We start from the raw sequence: 21,299 nt of genomic DNA, 5'->3' as shown, positions 1-21,299 counted from the left end.
TGCAACCAATGTGGAAATGTACTGCTTACCAGTTAATCAGCTAGTATTTTGTGTTTGCAGACTAATCGGAGCGAGACAAAAATTATTTAACATTAATAACAAAGGTTATACAAAAGGTTATACAAATTAATAACAAAGGTTATTTAACATTGAGGCAGAGGAGGAGGCCTCTTCGTTGTCCCCTCTAAGGGGCGTGGCCGTTTTTAACTCGTCTTCTCCGTGTACAGCGCTGATTCGACCGCCTCTCGGCTTATCACAATGCCTGCTCTGATCAAACCGTTGTGTAATTGATTACCAATGTGCTTTACACGAATGATTGAATTGGAGGTACAGAGCCCAACTCCAGAATGCAAGACAGAACAATGGGCACAATAAATTAAGCTTTAACAAGATAACTGAATTAGCTTGTTTGTTTATTTTTATGAATGTTAGAACCAGAAATGTTATCCTTTGCATTGTAATACATGTTACTTTTAGAATGCATTAGTTAAATAAAGCATATTGTAACACGTTTCTTGGCTCATCGTGTGTGAAAATAATACATAAATAATAAATATAAAAAATGAACAAGTGTGTTGTCCCCCACGAATGATGCAGCGCCCCTTCTTGCGTGACTCGCTGGAACCTAGCATTGTGACTGCCAATGGCCCCTGGTGTGAGCATTGATTACATTATTTTATGATGACTGATAGATAGATGATTCACTTACTTAAACAAATGTATTTGTTGTAATTCGCTTTGGATAAAGGCATCTGCTAAATGCCATAAATGTAAATGTAATGGTGACAGTTTTTTAAACGTATGACTGAAAAGTTACCGGAACGTGTAGTGCTTATTTGTTTCATTATCAGTCTTGCTTCTCACAGATTTGCGTTTATTTGAAGGCAGTCCACGCATTTTAAGGTAGGCTGAAACGTTACCGGAGTTTATTTGATTAATTTCCCATGATTTGACGATTCATGTCGTGATGGTGCGGCTAAAGTACTATTGTCACTTTATTGTCACTTTTTGTCACTTCGTATTACTTATTATTGAATTGTTGATTGTTGTTGACTGCTGTTGTTGAGCGTGGAGCAAGATCCCAAAACATCTCACATTTCACAATTTGAAAAAAGCACCACCTTTTACACCCAGCAAAGGCAGTCATGTTAGATCACTGATTACGGGAGGGTGGACATATTATAAAAGTACAGGGCCATGAATTTCACAGTTACCTGTCGTACAGTTAACGGTATGCAGGTTATAATTTACCTGCACTTTTTATCAATGGGAGATTTTCTCAGGTTTATCCAATGAAATTGGACAAGCAAACCGGAGTAAAAGTGGAACCTGCAGCCTTTGCCCATTCATAAGCCAGGTGCTTTGTTACTGACGGCGTCCTCCACCAGTCACGCCCGGCGGGGGGCGGGCTCTGCGGCGGGAGCTAAAACCGGTTACATGTTCTCCGCCGCAGTCTTCCGTTCGTATAGCAACCGTCTGAGGTGAGTTGGCTAGTTAGCGTTACTTCGGTGTAATGTTTCTCACTTGTGAGTTCTTTTTTTTGCACGATAATGGACCGAGTTTGTTTCTGTTTATAATGTTATTATATGGTTTTGGCTTCTCATTTGTCTTCTGCCTAGTATATTGTTCATAGCGAGCTGGGTAAAATATAGCATGCTAACATTAGCCACCCAAGCTAGCCGACGAGTTAGCTGACAACAAGGAAGTGTGTTGTGTTGTGCCGTGTCGTTATCGTTGCTTGGACACAGACGATTTGGGTTAAATACCAGCTAAACACCAACTTTCGACTTATTTTCAAACCTTGGGTTTTGGACTTTAAAGTGGTGCAATTTGGCCAATTAAACCAGTTTTTTTTGGTTTTGCCTTCATTCAAAATTACCACATGATCTAGCTACCCCATTTGCATATAGTGCTCTGCCAGTCTTTGTCCAGTATATTTCATATACCTGTACTATTAGTACAGCGGTTAAGGCAATACATCGTTGACTATTTGATAAAAGCACTAAATTTAGCACAAAACCACGGTAGATTTAAGTACACCGTGAAAAGATTAAGATATGGAGCAATTTTGGTTCCTCGGCAGCCATCTTTCAAAATGGCCGCCGACGCTACTACTATTTTACAAACCTTTAATTTTTAGATTTTTTTTTTTTTGACGTTATCACTAAGATATGGAGCCACCTTAGATTTGGGTCTCGGAGGGTTGTAGCAGCCATTTTTCAAAATGTCCACAGAAAAATACCACAATTTTACTGTAAGCCTGTAAAACACAGAAGTATATGAATGGTATAGATGAAAGGATGAACATCGAGCCATCGGTGGTTTGGCTCGGTGACCAGAGCCATCGGTGGTTTGGCTCGGTGACCAGAGCCATCGGTGGTTTGGCTCGGTGACCAGAGCCATCGGTGGTTTGGCTCGGTGACCAGAGCCATCGGTGGTTTGGCTCGGTGACCAGAGCCATCGGTGGTTTGGCTCGGTGACCAGAGCCATCGGTGGTTTGGCTCGGTGACCAGAGCCATCGGTGGTTTGGCTCGGTGACCAGAGCCATCGGTGGTTTGGCTCGGTGACCAGAGCGAAGTCCTGTTTTACAAACCTGTCATTTTTAGAAGGACTGTTTTGTGATGTCGTCACAAAATTTAGCAGAGGTAGATTTAGGTACCCAATTTGTTATAACATGATTCGACAAGCTTCCACAACTTTTTATGCATTAGTTATGGTCAAACTTTTCTGAAAATAAGTCGCTATGGTCAGAACCGTTAAAAGAAAATAGAAATGTACAAAAATAGTCTGTTCATACAAATACATAACATTAAAACGTTTTGTAAATTAACAAAAAAAGGATCACTCCGCTGCCCCAACCTCATTGGAGGACAACATAACTTTCAGTTTTAAACTCTGAACCTTTTTTTTTTTTTTTTTGTATTTATTTAAAAGCTTGAATTGTTTAACAATCTAAAAGTGTTGTAATCCCACCTCAACCCACCCATATTTGCACCCTAGTGCCCACATCAGTGCTCATCATGTTTTTGTTATTTTATGATTAAATCAAAAATAAATATGTCAAACCTATTTTGGAGTGTGTCCAGTTTTCTTTTAAGTTATTGCATGAGGACCAGCACCCTTCAAAGTAGGATTAAGATGAGCAAAGATCTCATTCTATATCATCATTAGTTATACCAAAATAAAAGTGTAAATCTGTGGTGACTCCACATGTAAATCTGGTCAGGATACACAAATCTACCTCAGAACCAAATTGTTATTTTATCAAAAAGTGAACGATTCCTTAAAATATTGCCACTTAACCGCTCCACCATGTCCCTTCACTCCCACGCAGGCTTGGCATTGAAGAAAACGAGAATGGTGAAGATCTTCATTGGAAACCTCCCCCAGGAGGCCGACAAGGATGAAATACAGGCACTCTTTACAGAACATGGCAAAGTGACGGAATGTGCAAAGTACAAAAACTACGCCTTCGTCCACATGGACGACCGCAAGTCCGCCACCAAAGCCATCAAAAGCCTGCACCTCTACAAACTACACGGCAGACCCATCAACGTGGAGCCGAGCCGAGGGAAGAACCAGGGTCCGGTCAAGCTCCACGTGGCCAACGTAGAGAAGGGCAATGATGACGAGCTCCGCACTCTGTTCGAGGAGTACGGCACGGTCACAGAGTGCGCCATCGTCAAGAACTTCGCTTTTGTGCACATGGCCAACTCCGACGAGGCCATGGACGCCATTAAGGGACTGGACAACGCTGAGTTCCAGGGTAAGAAAAGGCCCCAATGTGATTTTTTTTTTTATGGTTGACCTTTTGAACTGTTTCTGTCTGTATTGGACCTCTCTTGGTGTGTCACTGGCGTCTGTCTCCGCTGTTAGAAACTCGATTCCCCCACGTCCTCTCTTCCGTCCATTTTCTCACTGTTAATCATGGTTTTCCTCTTTAGGCAAACGTATCCACGTCCAGATATCAAAGAGCCGACCCAGGCACGAGGAAGAAGACTACCCACCACCTCCCCCTGAGAGGGGGGGATACTGGCCCCCCCGTTACCCTGGGGAGAGGCATGAACCTCCCCCTCCTAGCTATCTAAGGGGTCGCCACCCACCCCCTCATGGCCATGGCTACCCAGCCCCCCCGCCACCACCCCCTCCACCCAGACGAGCCCCTTACCCAGAGCGAGCCTACGAGCGCGAGAGAGAGAGCTATGGGGTGGTGGATTACTATGAGAAGTTCAGAGCTCGTCCTTACGGTGCTCCGTCTTACGATGACAGGCGCATTGGCTCCATACCCCCTCCACCACCTCCTTCTGCCATCGTCAGGGAGCGTCTTGCGTCCTCTGCCCATGACCCCTACGAGCGTCGCCCCCTCCCCCCTCCTCCATCCTCGTACTACGCCCGGGACCGCAGCCCCATCAGAAGAGCCCCCCCTCCCCCTATCGCCCCGGCTGGTAACGGCTACTCGTTCGAGCGCTCCAGGCTCTCCCCTCTGTCCAGGGCCCCGATGTATGGAATGCCTCGCGCCAGGGACCCCTACGCTGACAGGGTGCCTCCGCCGCCCCCCCGCTACTCGTACTAAACCCCCCCAGCGGGGTTTTACTGAAGGTGAGATATGAGGCCTGACGGTGAACTCACTTGTCTAGCTGTAGGTACCCATCAGTTCTGAGTCCCATTTTCTTTCGCTGTTGTTCCAACGAGGAACAACAAGTCTCAGGTCTCACTCACTCACTAGTCTTTGCTTAAAACACCAAAAACATTAGGAAGGAGAATGTTGCACCCAGACACTGTTTTCATAAATATACCAGATCTGCCTCAACTGAGAGAGAGAGAGAGAGAGATATCAAACCGTTAAGATTGACATGCCTTTTAAAGAATGCTGGACGTTTTTTTTGACTGAACCTTGGCGCGTAACTTTATTAGTAAAATGCGCTTGACCTGTGTGATTTGCTCTCTTTCCAGGTTTAAATTATCTGGCAAGATCGTCGTCGTCCCCTGATGCACGTGGCGCTATTCCCTCTCGTCTGTGGCGGATTGCGTTGCGTTTGCCTGTGACTTACTGGAAGACGCTGTATTGCGGGCACCCCGTACTTTAAAAAACGCTTTTATGTCTCCGGTTTCGTCTTCCTTGCTTTAATTGTTTTGCTTTTTTTTTTTTTTTTTTTCTTCCTTTTTTTTTTTTGGGTTATGCTTGATTTTATTGTTCGAATTTTTTGAACTGTTTAAATCTTAGAGTTATGGCTGAGGTGTTAGTCTTTTTCAGTTTGACCAATACTGTTAATGGCTAAAAAAAGAAAAGAAAAAAAAAATCAGACGGCTCTTTTTTTTTTAAACCCCTCCTCCCCCTCCCCCTCCCCCTCCTCACCGTCTCATAAATGGATAAAGCCTCTGATAGTGTGAACAAGGGAATAGCTCTACTTACAGAGCATTTTGTGTGATTTGTTTAACAAGAATGCCAGACACTCGATTCAAGAGGTGTTCCAGATACTTCTGGCTGTGTCCACGTTCATTATACCTCACACTATGACTTGTATAATCAGTCCAACACGTGTTAGTAACATCGCTTTGGTTTGTCAAATCCTGGTTTTGGAAAATTGCTTGTCCAGTATTTAAGATTTGCGACTCAATGTTAGTATATCGATGACACGGAATTAACAGTGTAATTTCATTTGTTCAATTATCTGATGATTTATATAGATGCCGTAAAGCAGCGTTATGTTTGATTTTATTTTCTTTACAGATATCTATTGATTTCAAAGCTTTTTAATAAACAGATTTGATCTGAATCGTCGTTTTGAACTCTCAAATCTTTCCGGGTCAGGTAGCTAGACGCTCTAGGAAAATCCCTCTTGGTGTCAGTGGAAGCCCATATGAACCAGTACTGTAACTCAATCAATGGCATGAAGGCGGCCCATCCTCCCCGAAATACACGTTTTGAGTCTTTTTAAGTGATTTAACAGTGGGAGAATTGTTCTACATTTTGGTAACATTGCGATGGCAAATGCATAATTGCTTGCGATTTACACCTGATTGTACACTCCTGAATTACTCAGTCCCCATATACACTGCATGTCCTCCACTCTCCATCTCTATTCTCTTGATGATTATGTAATGTTTATGGGCTTGTGATCTGTTGATGCCCTTTCATCCATAGTACATCTGTAATTAAGCCTCGGTATTCTTAGCACTTTTGCTTTTTGTAGGTTGTTAGAACCATGATCTCTGGAAAGGGGTCGTGGACACTATGTAGGAGACGGCCAGGCGAAGGTAAGTGATTCTGCTGGACCATTCGTTCTGTGTCCGACCATAAAGCCAAGGCAAGTCACTATTCGATTGCACCTGCAGAGTTGTGGAGTTCTGTGTGGGACGGCGAAATATTGATCCAATATTGACCTTTGAACCTAGAGAGACAATTAGTCCAATAGTTCCCTGTTGCCCACAGGATTCCACAAATCTTAAAGTTTAAAATATCCTGGCAATCTGCCCTTACCTTTGCCCCATACTTTGCCCACATTTAGTTTCGTTTATCGTTTATTTGTATACTGCTTTTAATTTAATCTTTGTCTTGTGTCGAACTTATCCACATTTGATTGATCCTACCTACTCTGTTCCCCTGTGGTCTGGCACCATGTGCACCCAGGACTGCTGAAGGGGACGTTGGCTGTCGACTTGAGATGAGTCTGCTCGGTTTGACCCTACAGACCAACACGCCTGGAGAGTCCGGGTAATATGGCCTACAGGTTAGGCGCAGCTTTCTCTAAGCAATAACTGTTGGGCATTTTTGTGACGGTGCATGTTCACGTGTCAAGGGTGCAGGATGGAATGTTCCATGTGTCGTCTGTTGTTCCTCCAGGGAGGGAATTGGGCAGTCTGCACCACAGGCCCAAGACTGCTGGTGAAGACTGCTGGTGAAGACTGCTAGTCAAGACTTCTGACTCGGGAGCTGAAGTGGCCTTTGAGCCCCCCGTCGTCCTCACCTTCCTGGTCACTACCTCGCCACCCACTGCAACCAGTGATTACAGGACTTTGCTCTGTGTCGCAAGGACTTATTATGACTTTGTGTTATACATTGCCCCACCCACCCACCCACCCCTCCCTCCTCACAGAATGGAGAGCATGGATTTCGTTTCATGTACAATACAGTCTTTATTGGTCCCTTTTGCAACGGAGATTATGGTTTTGCTATGACAGTACCCAACCCATACATACTGTACACACAAAAACGCAGGCATCCATTGCGGGCTGGGAGCCACAGTATGGTGCTGTGGTCCTCTGTGGCTCAGTTGGTAGAGCGTGGCCCTAACAACGCTTAAGTTGTGGTTCCTGCTGGGACCATATATGCTGAAATATGTGCACTCACTGCAATGTAAGTCGCTTTGGATGAAAGCGTCAGCTAAATTACATATGTACACACAGTATGGTGCTAGTGGAGCCCTGCAGGGGTTAAGAGCCTTGCTCAAGGACACAACTGTGGGGACGGCACCTGAGTTATGGTTGCCGGCAACCCCTCCGATTGCCAGCTCACATCCTGCCAAATTTTCCTGTCAGACCCTAAGATTTGAACCGGCAACCTCCTGTTAACTGGCCTGCCTCTGTAACCTTGAGGCAACTTTCCATTTTCTCTCTGTAACTTGTTGAATTGTAATGTGGTGTCGTCTCCAATGTTCATAACTTTTTACAATTACTATATTTTTTTATTATTTTTTTTTACTCTTTTTAATTTTTTTTCATCACTTTCTTGTGACCAAAGAGAAAAATAATTTGGCCGTCGTTAGACTATCATAATGGCTCTATTCTATTTGACGGCTTAACTTCAAACATAAATTTCACCAATAGGCTAAGACAACCTATTTGCACAGCCAAATGATTCAGTTACAAATGCTCCTGGCTACAAACCCAGGTTACACAACTCTGGTTTCCGTATTGATACAGGCCAAGTGTTGGTATTTATTCTGCATAACTGACTTCACTCACAAAATTGTATTCCCAAATTCCTTAGGCTATAGGCCTACTGCATTAGGCTGCACTCCTGCAGCTGCATTCGTAGCCGGAACGAGTCACCGGAACCTGTGGTGTTTGTTTGATCAGTTCATCAGTCTTGTTAGTCTTCTTAGAGCTCTCTGTTGATTTCTCAAAATAGTATTCTCAGATTTGTAAGGCTTTATTGTGAGTTTTGTTAATTTTCTGTGGGAGATTTTAGGGTAGCAAGACACCTCATTCAGGCCTACTACCGTGTATAAACGAAATAAAGGTTCTTTGCGGTCTGTTAATTTGATTATTATGATTAATTCCAGGATGTAGATAACTTTGAGAGTTTTCCATTTTGTAAGTTGAGGACCACAGAGCTAGAATGTAGAGAACGGAAGTATTCTATGCCAATAAGGAAGAATAGAACACTGTACTATTGTATTTGATGATATCACAGAGCACTAAAAGGCTCTGGAATAGAACACTAGATCATGAGGGTACTGCAGCTCCAGAAGAACACCTACGTCGACCCGTACATCATACCAAGCTTAATGGCACCATGGACTGCGTTAATGTGAGCTTATTGATCATCTTCCTGGCTGGGGTGTGGCCTAGAGTATATCCTGCTGAAGCACCATTGGTTGAGTGTGGCACTGGGAGAGGCTGTCCTGTGGTCCTTCTCAGCCTCAACCCTGCGACCCTGGTCTGCCCTGGTGCCTCCCAGCACGCCTGGATTAACTGGACCTTCCAGGGTCTCACCGACACAGGCTATAGCTCACCTCCACTGGTGATCCAGACAAGTAGAGCCCCCTCCAGTTTGTTCAAGACTGCCATCGACCTTCAAAGTGGAGCGGAACACCCCTCAGTGCTACGTAACAAGGCCCTCTCAATAACCGCTGACAGACGCTGGCTTGGACATGGTCCAAATAGAGCGACGCCCGTCAGAAGAAACGTACAGAGGGCCCTAGGGCTCAAATCAAACATGCAATATGGAGCGACGGCCCGTTTACTACCAGGACGGGTCCAGGTTTTCCAATCCTCCCCGGTTCCCAGTCAGGCTCGACCACTCAGGTTGTTACCGCCCCCATTCAGACTGAGGAACTACCTCACATCCCGACCCATGATACTCCCTAGTGGTCCCCAAGCCTCCTCGTCCGCCCAACCTCCACCCCAAAAACCCCACACCTCCACTGCACCTCCAGGCCAGAGTCGGATGGACGAGCTCCAGTCCCGCCTCAGGGGCGGGGAGCAGAACCTGATCTTTGCTGAGACGCAGCTTCAAGACTCCGGTCTCTACACCTGTCGGGCGGGCGATGTAATCCTGGCGCGCTTCCAGGTGGAGGTGCAGGACGTGGGGAGAGTGCAGCTGTCCCATGCTTCCCACGGGCCCCCGCCCAAAGAGAACCGGACGGTGAGGCTGGAGAAGGAGCAGTGGGAAGAGGAGGTGGAGGTGTTCACACTGTGGGGTGCCTGGCAGGGCTGCAATTGTTGTGGGGCGGTTGGAGAGAGGAAGAGAATCGGGTAAGATTTAGTCACATAGGGGAAGTGTACTGTGTACACTCTGCACACTGAGTACTATTTGTTTGCTACATGACCCTCCCTGTTACAAAGATACTGTAGGCTACTGGTGGGAGACAGGGGTATTATCTTATAGCCGAAAGTGCTACTTTCTGGATTCCTCTGACAACTCAGGCTTTGCTACGCCCGCCTGCGATATGTGAGCTCAGGAGAAGAGAAATCTCCCTGTTACAAAAATAGGTTACTAGTGGTAGGCAGAGGTATCATCTTACAGGAGAGAAGAAGTGCTATTTTCGGGATTCTTCTGTCAACTCAGGCTTTGCTACGCCCGCCTGCAAAATGTGAGCTCAGGAGAAGAGACACACACCGAGGCCCTTCCATGCGGGATGGTTGAGAGTGGCCTAGGGAGGAGGTTACAGGGGGGCTCCGTTGTCCGCGGCCCAGAGGTCGTCATGGAGACGTGTTGGCAGGACTGCCCTCACCCTCGGCAGTATGCCGATGACATTCCCACTCTACTTCGGATGCTGCACCTGTCACTTCTGAAGCCTGTGGACATCACAACCTCCTCTGACACTGTGCTCATGTGTCCCTCTGCCTCCATCTACAGGTGAGATGGTGAGCGGTTCAGCTTAGTATGGTATGAAAGTACGTGGTTTGATGATGAGCCCTTCATTTCAGGGGAAGGGCTCCTTAATAAGGTCACGTGCTCTTCGCATGAGAACAAAGTGGCACTGTAAAGTCACGTTAATCATCATAGAGTCTTATCAGAATCAGAATCAGAATTCTTTTATTTGGCCAAGTATATTTGCACATACAGGAAATGACTTGGTGAGGTTGGTGCATGGACATAAAAAACAAATAGCAAATATTGACAAGAAATTTACAAAATAGCAAAGTATTAACAAATGGTTAATACACAATTTCACAAATGGTGAAATGGTAGTGAGGCATGTACACTATAAATTAGAATAATTTTAAATCATTATAAATCATTATCAGGTCAATCATAAAGGGATTTTAAGTTATTAATAAAAGGGATTAAGTTACTTTTACTACATTTTTATTAATCTTGACACTTTAGCTGGTCATGTGGAGTATCCCATCCACTTCTCCTGTTGTTCTATTGTTTAACTTAGTGTTTGTTAATAACTTTGGTTATCATTATTGATTACTTCAAATATATTTTGTTTTTTTGTGTGTGTCTGTTACTGTCTGTGTCATTTCATTGCTGGCAACTACAACAGAAATTTCCTTCCAGGAAAAATAAAGTTATTCTATCCTACTTTATTGTCCCACCCATTATACCTCCATTAGTCCTTTGTACTGGGAACGGGACGCACAGCCACTGACCCAGCTGGACCTCCTCCTGAAGAACAGCACCCACTCCCTTGATTTCGCACACGGAGGAAACGGCTACCTCATCCAACGGGCTTCCCCGTCCGACTCTGGCGTCTACCGATGTTTCCAGGAGGGTCGGCTGAAAGGGGGGTTTCTGTTGCGGGTCGAGGAGCAAAAGAGGGCCCGACAGTCCGAGTCCAAGTCAAGAGACATGCCTGCCTCAGAACTGGTGGCCCTGTCTCTTTTCTCCTTCTCCGCCTTTGTAGTTGTTCTGTGGCTGGTCACAATGGCCAGGCAAGAGGGAGAGGGGTCAGACGGTCGTCTGGAGATAGAGAGCCGTAACTCTATGTCCTCACACTCTCTGGCAGTAAGCCCTTTCCCGTGAGGTTCCTATCTAGGTCGATTGAGGTTGAGGTTTACATTCAATTAAACATTTGATTATGAGAAAAATACCAGTCATTGATGTCTTTGCTTAGTATTTGTTCACATTTTCCATTCATTTTAGGGAAAAATATCAGACTTGCATTATCATTTAGACACTCAACCTCTTGTCAGCATTTCAGCAACAGTTAACCATGAATGTACCATTCATACAACATCATACACCTTAGTATTGTTGATTGTTATAATTAAGTTATCACAGAGGTAGTAATCTGTCAAACGTCTGAAAATGTCTAAGCTTCATTATATAGAAATCCACGTTTTATTGTATGATTGAGAATCAAGAAATCCTATAAGAGTATACATTTGTAGATGGACCTTACCCGAAAGGTAGTGTTCTCAAGACACACCGCCAGCATCGTTGACAGACCTGCTGGAAACCTGAGGGAAATGACGCATGGTGCAATACTGCAAGATTTTCACATCCATTTCAAATGGATGCTTTCACTTCTGTTGACCTTGTATGCAAACCCTTTTTGGGGATGGCCTGGCAGAGGACAGAGGGAGGGTGAGGCAGAGGACAGAGGGAGGGTGAGGGGGTGGACAGTCGCCCGTGGACTGGGAGCCTTATTGTGTCCTCATGCTCATTGGCAGTAAGCCCTTTTCCCTGAGGTTTCTTCCTCGCTCTTTTACTGAAGTTGAGGTTTACATTCAATAGATACATTTGATTATGAGAGAATACGTGTGTGTGTGTGTGTGTGTGTGTGTATTTTACACATTATTTGACTGCTACGCTGTGTAACTTGAGCTCCAAAATAATGAGAACTGGGCCATATTGGATCTCCGCCTTGGGTAGACAGGAAAAACTTGTTTCTAACAATGTTATTGGTTCCTTGCTCTGTTAAGTGTATGTTACCCTTGTCTCCAGGCTATTACGCACCCGCATGTACAGTACCAGTCAAAAGTTTGGACACAAACTTGCCAAGAGTCTGCAAAGCTGTCATCAAAGCAAAAGGTGGCTACTTTGAAGAATCTAAAATATAAAACATATTCTGGTTTGTTTAACACTTTTTTGTTTACTACATAAGTCCATATGTCTTCCTTCATAGTTTTGATGTCTTCAATATTAATCTACAGTGTAGAAAATAATTTTAAAGAAGAATAAAAAAAAACATTGAATGAGAAGGTGTGTCCAAACTTTTGACTGGTACTGTAAGCCTGGAATAACAATGAAAGTGAGAGTGAATTTATAGAGTAAAGTATTTGTTATTATTTGAATTCAGCCAATCACATGGCTGCGAGACGTAGCTGGGGGGAAGCTGGGGGGAAGCCAATGGCTAAGCGCTGTCTGTTTTGGTCACTCTTTCTATTGGCTTAATGAAGGCCAAGTTTGACTTTTGCGCATTTGGGCGGATGTGTCTGGAGACGAGACTAGGTGAATGTAACTTGTTCAAGGCTTTAGACAGATTACTATTACTAATGGTAAATAACTGACTGTTATATACAGACTGTGACAGTATATTCACATATTTATGAATGAGTAATCTGCAGAGAGGGCCTAGATGTTTCTAAGGGAGGGTATGAATGCCAAGTATGCTTTTTCCAGAAGATAAGATCAAGCTGATACTCACACAACATAAGGTTCAATCAACGTCAGAGCACACAGTAAGCCACATTTAATGTGATCAAATCAGTACAGGCTGAACAATACATAGGTGATAGAAACATACACACAATGTTACAGACATAAATCACTATTCTAATACAAAGTAGTTCTAGACTTGTTTTTTTCACAATGACACTTGTCTCTCTAATAAAGATGACAGTATCACAGAGTAAAGAGTAATTAATACATTGTAATGAATTATGGTATGGGCTACTACTACTACTTCTACTGCTACTGCTGCTGCTGCTGCTGCTGCTGCTGCTACTGCTACTGCTACTCCTACTACTGCTACTGCTACTACTGCTACTGCTACTACTACTACTGCTACTGCTACTACTGCTACTACTGCTACTGCTGCTGCTTCTGCTGCTGCTTCTGCTGCTGCTGCTGCTGCTGCTACTGCTACTGCTACTGCTACTACTGCTACTGCTACTACTACTACTACTACTACTGCTACTACTACTGCTGCTGCTGCTTCTGCTGCTGCTTCTGCTGCTGCTGCTGCTGCTGCTGCTGCTGCTACTGCTACTGCTACTGCTACTACTACTGCTGCTGCTTCTGCTGCTGCTTCTGCTGCTGCTGCTGCTGCTACTGCTACTACTACTGCTACTGCTACTACTACTACTAAAAACATCACACATAAGGGTATATAAGGGACATCTTGCTTCCGCCATATCTGCTCCCGTCCATTGATAGGAACTCTTGCAACCCCCCCCTCATATCTCTCTCTATCTCTCTGAGTTGCCCTTTTAGACTGTAACAGTGATTACGGGCTATACCAATCAATGTGAATCTAATGCATTTACATTTACATTTACATTTACATTTACAATTACGGCATTTAGCAGACGCCTTTATCCAAAGCGACTTACAACAAATACATTTGCTAAAATGTGCTCTATAAATACATGTATTATTATTATTATTACTACTACTACTACTACTACTATTATTATTATTATTATTATTGTTGTTGTTATTGTTATTATTGTTATTATAATAATAATAATAATAATAATATTCAGTTTGATGTAACAGTCACATTGTAAAAGGGACACTATTGGGAAAACATGAATGTCACAAAATCAAAAGACACTAAGAGCATAGCTCTATACACCTATAGCTCTATACACCTATAGCTCTATACACCTATAGCTCTAATAGCTCTATACACCTATAGCTCTATACACCTATAGCTCTATACACTACCACACTATACACTAGCACACTATACACTACCACACTATACACTACCACACTACTTTGATAAACTGCAGTGTCCAGCATTTTCCACACCTCAAACTAATAGTTAAAGGACATATACAACAATATAATCATATAATACACTTAATTCACAGGTAATTTCCAAAAGGGCATTCACTTTTCTGGTAGGTTCTGCGACTGCTACATGGTGAGAGATCAGCCCTCTCCCTGTGATTGGTACATGGCTGTCTCCTCCTCCGTCTCCAGTGACACCTGGCTCATGAGTGATGCTGGGAGGCTATGGGTCGTACCACAGCCTAAACCTGTGTCCATGACGGGCGCCATGCTTGGCACGCCCATGCCCATCTCTCTGGAAGGCGGCACCTCCAGCACAGTAAACTCCACCTCGAAGCTCCCCTTTGCCTCGCCAGGCTCACGGCGGATCAACATCTCATACTCCCCGAAGCGGAGCAGGGCCTTGTCCGGCAGCTCCATCCTCTCCAGGTAACCCAACGCACCCCCGTTGACCGTCACCCGGCCCTTCTGACTCAGGTTCTGCACAGAGAACAGCATCTCGGGGTTCTGGGGCGTGCGGTAGGCCTGCAGGGCCAGCTGCTTGCGGGACACTCGGGGGTCTGCCAGAGCGAAGGAGCAGGCTTGGCTGTCGCGGCCCAGCCTCAGGGGGTCCTCAGCTGGGTGCTTGTGCCTGTCCAGGGGCAGCAGGCGGTACAGGGCCCGGGAGGCCTGCTGGGGGTGGTAGAGCTGGACCGAGAGGCAGGTCAGCAGCTCCTCCTCGGTCTCCGCTGTCTGGGACACCTCCATTATGGGGCTGGTGATGTGATTGAAAGGGATGTGTTGTCACTTGTGATGTCACATGAAAGGGATGTGTTGTCACTTGTCGCCAATTTCTTTGTTTGCTCTAGGTAAGAGGGAGAAGAAAACAGGGAAAGATAGGATATTTAGCTTGATGTTCATCTCATAAAAAGTCTTCTTTGAAGAGGAAATTGACTTGGGGATATATATATATATATATATATATATATATATATACAGTACCAGTCAAAAGTTTGGACACACCTTCTCATTCAATGGTTTTTCTTTATTTATTTTTTTATTATTTTCTACATCGTAGATTAATATTGAAGACATCAAAACTATGAAGGAACACATATGGAATTATGTAGTAAACAAAAAAGTGTTAAACAAACCAAAATATGTTTTATATTTTAGATTCTTCAAAGTAGCCACCTTTTACTTTGATGACAGCTTTGCACACTCTTGGCAAGTTTGTGTCCAAACGTTTGACTGGTACTGTATGTAAGCAAAATATTAACAAAATAGCACAAAAGAAAATTACTCTTTCAATATGAAATTTAAATAATTGGATTGTTGTTGTTCAATTATCCACTTATTTAAGGAAGGAGGTCAAACTTTCATCCCCATTCTGCCCAATTAAAAATAACTTTGGATTTATAGTTGTCCTAATCAAACTGTAGTTGTCGTACAGAAATCCACATGTTTTAAGATTAATTAGATAGTTAATTCTCACAACACAAATTCAGTGTCGCCAATTTTATTTTATTTTTTTTATCTTTAGTTGGTGGAACTTACCTGCGAGGTGGAGAACCGTATTTGATGTAACTACGTAGCCTACAAAACAGCCTACAAAACAAAAAAGAAAAGTGTTTGTCTTGTTTGAAAACGGCTGCCTCTATTGCTTCTAGACTTTCCACTCAGCACTATTCCAGAGCGCACCAAGTTTTGATCAAACCCGGAAAGGGTAGACCATCACACCCCAGCGCAGAGTGATATGGATGAGAAATTCCAGGATTGCGCAATATGCTAAAACGCTATGAAATAATGTGTTGTCAGTTTTTACAACGAGCTAGTTTCACTTTTGTTTACAATGCACTTCCTCAATATTGGCCGTAATAGGCCTGTATATAATTTTATTCGTCTACAATAACATACTAGCAATACAACATCATGCATGCTAGGAAATTAACTGTTCTGGGAATCATTAACTGTTCTGGGAATCATGCAGTCATCAGCATCCAGTCAACCATAAAACAGTGAGAATACTCTTGTTCTTAGAGAATAGTCGTTAGAGTCGTTAATAGGCCTTAGAGAATTGTTTGCACCCAACACAGATCAGGTGATCAGTTGACGAATTTCATACTATTATGAAAAAAAACCACAAAACAATTTCTGTTATAAATCATGAAATCTAACGGGAATGATGATGATCGATAGGCCCTGTTGCTTGATCAAAAGAGTATAGCATAGAAAATCTACATCGCCAATTAATAATGTTTCCTATTTGTAAATTGTGACACTGTACCAAAACGTCAATGTCATTGCATTGGTGGTTTGAATGGTTGCAATACAGTGTGTAAGGGCCCGTTGACACAAGGTAATCATAGAACAATGCCTCTGGAAAACCAGACTTCAGGCACAGCGTTCCAGGAGGCGGGATTCCTCCATCCCGGTCCGGGACGCCATTGTAGCCATTTTCCCGACTGCGTGCGTCTGGTTAGCCCGTGGTAAGTGTGTCATTCAAACGTCACCGGTGAAATTATGAACCCAAATACACACATGTAGGTTGCATGATAGACACATAGTCGTTGTTTTCTGTGATTTTGTGGCGCCGGTACTGAATAATAACTTCATCGACTGTTATGTTTATGCCTGAGAGGCCCTCGCTTCCTCTGTGGGCCTTGGGGTGGCTTGCTTGCTCGCTTATGTCATCTAAAGCTTGCTCGCTTGCTATCTAGCCTACCGGTAAATGGTGTTTCTGTTACTATATGCTGATAACTTTACTTGTGGTAGCTCTGTTGTGGTAACATCACGCCCGGCTGCGTTATGGGCGTTTGAAAAGGTACCACTGGGATGAATGGGTAGCTAATCGTTAACCACGCTAACGTTAGCTAGCTTAGCTAGGACCCTGCGGCTTGTGTTGCCGATATCGCAAGCTAGTTCTGTCTGTCAGATTGACTGGACTTTCTTTGGACAGGATGACATTTTCCAAGGCATTGTGGCTGTTCGCTACGCTTTAGCTGCTGATTAGCTTTGCCAAATTCAGTCATTCAGAGGGGAACACCTGCTTTGGGATGGATTGCCAATCACGTGACTGGTGGTTTGCACGGGATGAATGTTGTCTTCAGACGGTCTTGGTTGAGGGATATGGGAGGGGGCGACCGACCGACAGACAGACAGACAGACAGACCTGTTTAATCAGATTTATTTACAGTTGAATGGCTGGATCTTTCTCAGTTGAATGAGTTGGCTTTGTTTTCGGTGTATGAAGGGGCAGGTTTGTGGTCTAGATCCACTTTGTTGTTTTAGGAAGTCCACCTGCCTCCTTTCAGGCATGTGACTCGGAGCTGTAAAGTTTCAGACAGTGTCAGGATTTTACTGATGTGTTTTTGTATTCTTTCCTCCAGGCTTTGTAAACACACTGCTACATACAGGATGGTGAAGATCTTCATAGGCAACCTCCCAAGGGAGGCAGACCAAGAAGAAATCCAGGCTCTCTTCTCACAGTACGGGGCCGTCACGGAATGCGCAATCATCAAAAACTTCGCCTTCGTACACATGGACGACCGCAAGTCCGCCACCAAAGCTATCAAAAACCTGCACCTGTACAAGCTGCACGGCACCCCGATCAACGTGGAGGCCAGCCACGGAAAGAACCAGGGCTCCATCAAGCTCCACGTGGCCAACGTAGAGAAGGGCACTGATGACGAGCTCCGCACTCTGTTCGAGGAGTACGGCACGGTCACAGAGTGCGCCATCGTCAAGAACTTCGCTTTTGTGCACATGGCCAACTCCGACGAGGCCATGGACGCCATTAAGGGACTGGACAACGCTGAGTTCCAGGGTAAGTAAAGTAAAAGGGGCTGTGACTCTGTGGCTCAGTTGGTAGAGCGTGGCGCTAACGACGCTTAGGTTGTGGGTTTGATTCCCGCTGGGACCATAGATACTGAAATGTATGCACTCACTGCAGTGTAAGTCACTTTGGATAAAAGCGTCAGCTGAATGGCATATATTATATTATTATTATTATTATTATTATTAAACAATGCCTCATCCTCCCCTAGGTGTTTTGGCTGACAGTGTTATATTACTTTCTTTCACTCTTCTGCTAAACCGTGTTTTTGTTGCCGCTTTTTTGCCCGTCTCTCTCTTTAGGCAAACGTATCCACGTCCAGATATCAAAGAGCCGACCCAGGCACGAGGAAGACTACCCACCACCTCCCCCTGAGAGGGGGGGATACTGGCCCCCCCGTTACCCTGGGGAGAGGCATGAACCTCCCCCTCCTAGCTATCTAAGGGGTCGCCACCCACCCCCTCATGGCCATGGCTACCCAGCCCCCCCACCACCACCCCCTCCACCCAGACGAGCCCCTTACCCAGAGCGAGCCTATGAGCGCGAGAGAGAGAGCTATGGGGTGGTGGATTACTATGAGAAATACAGAGCTCGCCCTTACGGTATTACGTCTTACGAGGAGAGGCGCATTGGCTCCATACCCCCTCCTCCACCCCCCCCCTCTGCCATCGTCAGGGAGCGCCTCATGACCTCTGCCCATGACCCCTACGAGCGTCGCCCCCTCCCCCCTCCTCCATCCTCGTACTACGCCCGGGACCGCAGCCCCATCAGAAGAGCCCCCCCTCCCCCTATCGCCCCGGCTGGTAACGGCTACTCGTACGAGCGCTCCCGTCTGTCCCCCGTCTCTAGGGCCCCGATGTATGGAATGCCTCGCGCCAGGGACCCCTACGCTGACAGGTTGCCTCCGCCGCCACCCCGCTACTCATACTAAACCCAGCGTGTGACTCAAGGTGAGAATAGGCCTGCGCTAGTATGGCCCTAACACGCCCTGAAAGGCTGAATAGTATCTTCCCTAATTACGGGCCGCCCCCTGACAGTCTGAGGGGTACCCCTCAGCACAGCTGTTAGCCCCAGTGTTAAAGGAAGGAGTGGCCTGCTGCCCTTTGCGTTACAGGTACTGGGAAAGAACACGTAAAGAAAAAAAGCTCTTCAATGAATCTTTCGTCGGACCCTTGTTTGCACTAGCACAGATTGAGTAGACGGGGGGGTGTCGAGCCAATTTATGTTTCAGAAGCAGTCTTAAAGGGAGAAAGTGGTATTCACTTGAGCTGATCATGATAAAAGGGGGGTGGGGTGGGTGGGGAGGGGAGGGGTGGGAGAGAAATAAAGCGTTCACAACATTGTTTGTAAGAATGCATATATCGTAGAAATGGAACGCGCGCCCAGGGGTGTGCAGCGGGCGGCTGACTTGTGTGGTTTGCTCTCTTTCCAGGTTAAAAATTGTCCGACAAGATTGCCGCCGCCGCCGTCGTCTCCGTCTCCGTCTCCGCCGTTGTCTCCTCCTGGTGCACGTGGCGCTATACCCTCTCGTCTCGTCTCGTCTGTGGCTGAGCGCGTTTCGTTCTCCTGGAGCGCACACAGGAAGAATTGTAATGCGGACGCCATGTCTTTCTTTAAAAAAAAAAAAAAAAAAACTTTTTACCCTCGTCTTGTTTTGCCCTTTTATTTATTTTTTATTTTTTGGGTTTTCTTTGTTTTTTTTTATTGTGCTTTAGCTATTTTAACATTTGGCACCAAGCCTAAGTCAGGCGTTTTTTATTTTACGTTCCAATATTTAGTCTTCTGATATTGTATGTGATATGATATGAGCTCTCTGAAACAGTGGTTTTGCTGTTTGATGAATTAAGCTGCATCAAGTTTCAGACGAGGGTGTTAATATCAGAAATACTCGTGACTGTTTATCAAATTGAAAGCAAAACCTTTTGTCTCCTTTGAAAGTTCACCTGCACGTTTGTTCCATCGTTTTTAATCATGCTAAATTCTGAATTTGAAAGGTTGCGTTCTGCGACAGTGTTCACAGCGTACTAAATTACTACGGCTTAGTGTGAATTGGCTAGTTGGATTTCTTATCGTATCTGGAGATGGTAGTTCAACCTCAAGGCGGATAAATGTACTTCCTTCTTGTCTTTACTGAGGACGTATGCTTTTAATAAAGACCTGAATTGTGTAGTCATTTTCACCGTATTAATTATTTCCCGTTTAAAATCATGACCTTAGACTTGCATAATGTTTAATGATCAGCCTGTCGTTCCTGAGTACAATCAATGGGCCCCTGTTCAGAACCCGTCAGGCTCGATGGCCGCGGATCACTCTCCTCTTGATTCGTGTCTCTCTGCATGTTTAAAGGGAAGAGCCCTAATCTCTACGACGGCGGCCTGTACTGTACCAATGTGAATTCACATCATGCAATGAATCATATCTTGTGACCTCTTCGACTTAAAGCGCTCAATCACAATCGGTTAAACAATCTGCCTATCATATCCGCCCCCCCCCCATCCTCCCCCTCCCCCTCCTCACTGTCCAATAGGTTGTTTTTGTGTCATGGGTGAGTTGGATAGGGTATATTTCTATTATTATTCTGAATGTCCCCTTTCCCCATATTGTACTTGTATGAAGTCATGTTGATCACCCTGACTGGGATGGGCTCTCTGGAGGTGATGGCGGCATGGCATGCAGGCGGCATGAACAGGTAAGTCAGGAAGGATGCAAGACACACATGGAAATGATGTTGAGACATGAACGTATAGAGATGGTGCTTATCAACACTACTGGGGACCCACAGGACAGTAAATGTGTGTGGTTTGTTGCCCTGCTTTAACACCTGACAGAACAATTAAAGGGTTTAATGAGCGGTGAATTGGTATTGGAGCAGGGAGACAAGATGCTCCGAAGGCTGGTTTCCCGGACAAAGGTTAAGACTAATCCTAGACCAAAATGCATATTCAATGGGATTTTCTATTGACGATGATGGAAGTTATTTAAACCAGGACTAGGCTTGATCTGTGTAGAGGGAAACCGGCCCTATATCTTCAGCCCAGTGGCTCTCCAGGACTAGAGATTAGATGCACCGACTATGAACGTGACATACTTTTTCTAGGAGAGAATACATTAATGTCGATCTGTGGACTGGAGCTAAATTAATGTACATTTGTTTGTCTTAACAAAATGTTTTTGTCATTTGTATAGCTCAAATATAGAAAAGAATACATATTAAGTGTACATCACTCCATATGTGTTTCCTTAAATGTATAATGTTCTAATAAAAACTATTTGAAACCATTTTTGTCTGACCCCTGAGTGAATGAATGAATGATCTGTAGATACCCTGAAGACTAGAGAGTACAA

The 21,299-nt window shown here is 44.7% G+C and overlaps 3 protein-coding genes across 9 annotated transcripts; 2 read left to right on the top strand and 1 right to left on the bottom strand.

The window, feature by feature from the left end:
• Positions 1-1,450: 1,450 nt before the first annotated feature.
• Positions 1,451-8,496, top strand: LOC310806856 (RNA-binding protein 4.1-like). 6 transcript variants are annotated; one of them, XR_014554295.1, is made up of 6 exons: positions 1,451-1,481; positions 3,335-3,766; positions 3,945-4,599; positions 4,954-6,258; positions 6,632-6,715; positions 6,845-8,496. XR_014554295.1 is itself a non-coding variant. In XM_083673129.1 (4 exons), the coding sequence occupies exons 2-3, from the start codon at positions 3,358-3,360 to the stop codon at positions 4,571-4,573; spliced, it is 1,038 nt and encodes a 345-aa protein (XP_083529255.1). In that variant the 5' UTR covers positions 1,451-1,481; positions 3,335-3,357; the 3' UTR covers positions 4,574-4,599; positions 6,195-8,496. The 6 variants fall into 6 exon arrangements, 2 of the variants coding, with proteins under 2 accessions (XP_083529255.1, XP_083529254.1); XR_014554296.1 differs by having other exon boundaries at positions 6,632-6,731; XR_014554297.1 differs by having other exon boundaries at positions 4,954-6,715.
• A 4,367-nt stretch (positions 8,497-12,863) lies between these two features.
• Positions 12,864-14,954, bottom strand: tifa (TRAF interacting protein with forkhead associated domain). Its single transcript, XM_083668105.1, has one exon. The coding sequence runs from the start codon at positions 14,885-14,887 to the stop codon at positions 14,282-14,284; it is 606 nt and encodes a 201-aa protein (XP_083524231.1). The 5' UTR covers positions 14,888-14,954; the 3' UTR covers positions 12,864-14,281.
• A 1,605-nt stretch (positions 14,955-16,559) lies between these two features.
• On the top strand, positions 16,560-20,123 carry rbm4.3 (RNA binding motif protein 4.3). 2 transcript variants are annotated; one of them, XM_083669963.1, is made up of 4 exons: positions 16,560-16,608; positions 17,509-17,945; positions 18,257-18,904; positions 19,387-20,123. In XM_083669963.1, exons 2-3 carry the CDS (start codon positions 17,537-17,539, stop codon positions 18,883-18,885), a joined length of 1,038 nt encoding a protein of 345 aa, XP_083526089.1. In that variant the 5' UTR covers positions 16,560-16,608; positions 17,509-17,536; the 3' UTR covers positions 18,886-18,904; positions 19,387-20,123. The 2 variants fall into 2 exon arrangements, with proteins under 2 accessions (XP_083526089.1, XP_083526088.1); XM_083669962.1 differs by lacking the exon at positions 16,560-16,608 and having other exon boundaries at positions 17,408-17,945.
• Positions 20,124-21,299: the final 1,176 nt, after the last annotated feature.

The sequence above is a fragment of the Argentina silus genome, assembly GCF_951799395.1.
Source record: "Argentina silus genome assembly, chromosome: 1".
NCBI classification, from domain to species: Eukaryota; Metazoa; Chordata; class Actinopteri; order Argentiniformes; family Argentinidae; genus Argentina; species Argentina silus.
This window is presented reverse-complemented; position numbering and strand designations above follow the sequence as displayed.

Bases quoted from the DNA above. Each gene is read 5' to 3' on its own strand.
- LOC310806856 (XM_083673129.1), top strand. From the start codon at position 3,358: ATGGTGAAGATCTTCATTGGAAACCTCCCCCAGGAGGCCGACAAGGAT. The intron at 3,767-3,944 runs GTAAGAAAAGGC...TTTCCTCTTTAG, and splicing joins GGACAACGCTGAGTTCCAGG to GCAAACGTATCCACGTCCAG.
- rbm4.3 (XM_083669962.1), top strand. From the start codon at position 17,483: ATGTGTTTTTGTATTCTTTCCTCCAGGCTTTGTAAACACACTGCTACA. The intron at 17,946-18,256 runs GTAAGTAAAGTA...CTCTCTCTTTAG, and splicing joins GGACAACGCTGAGTTCCAGG to GCAAACGTATCCACGTCCAG.
- tifa (XM_083668105.1), bottom strand. From the start codon at position 14,887: ATGGAGGTGTCCCAGACAGCGGAGACCGAGGAGGAGCTGCTGACCTGC.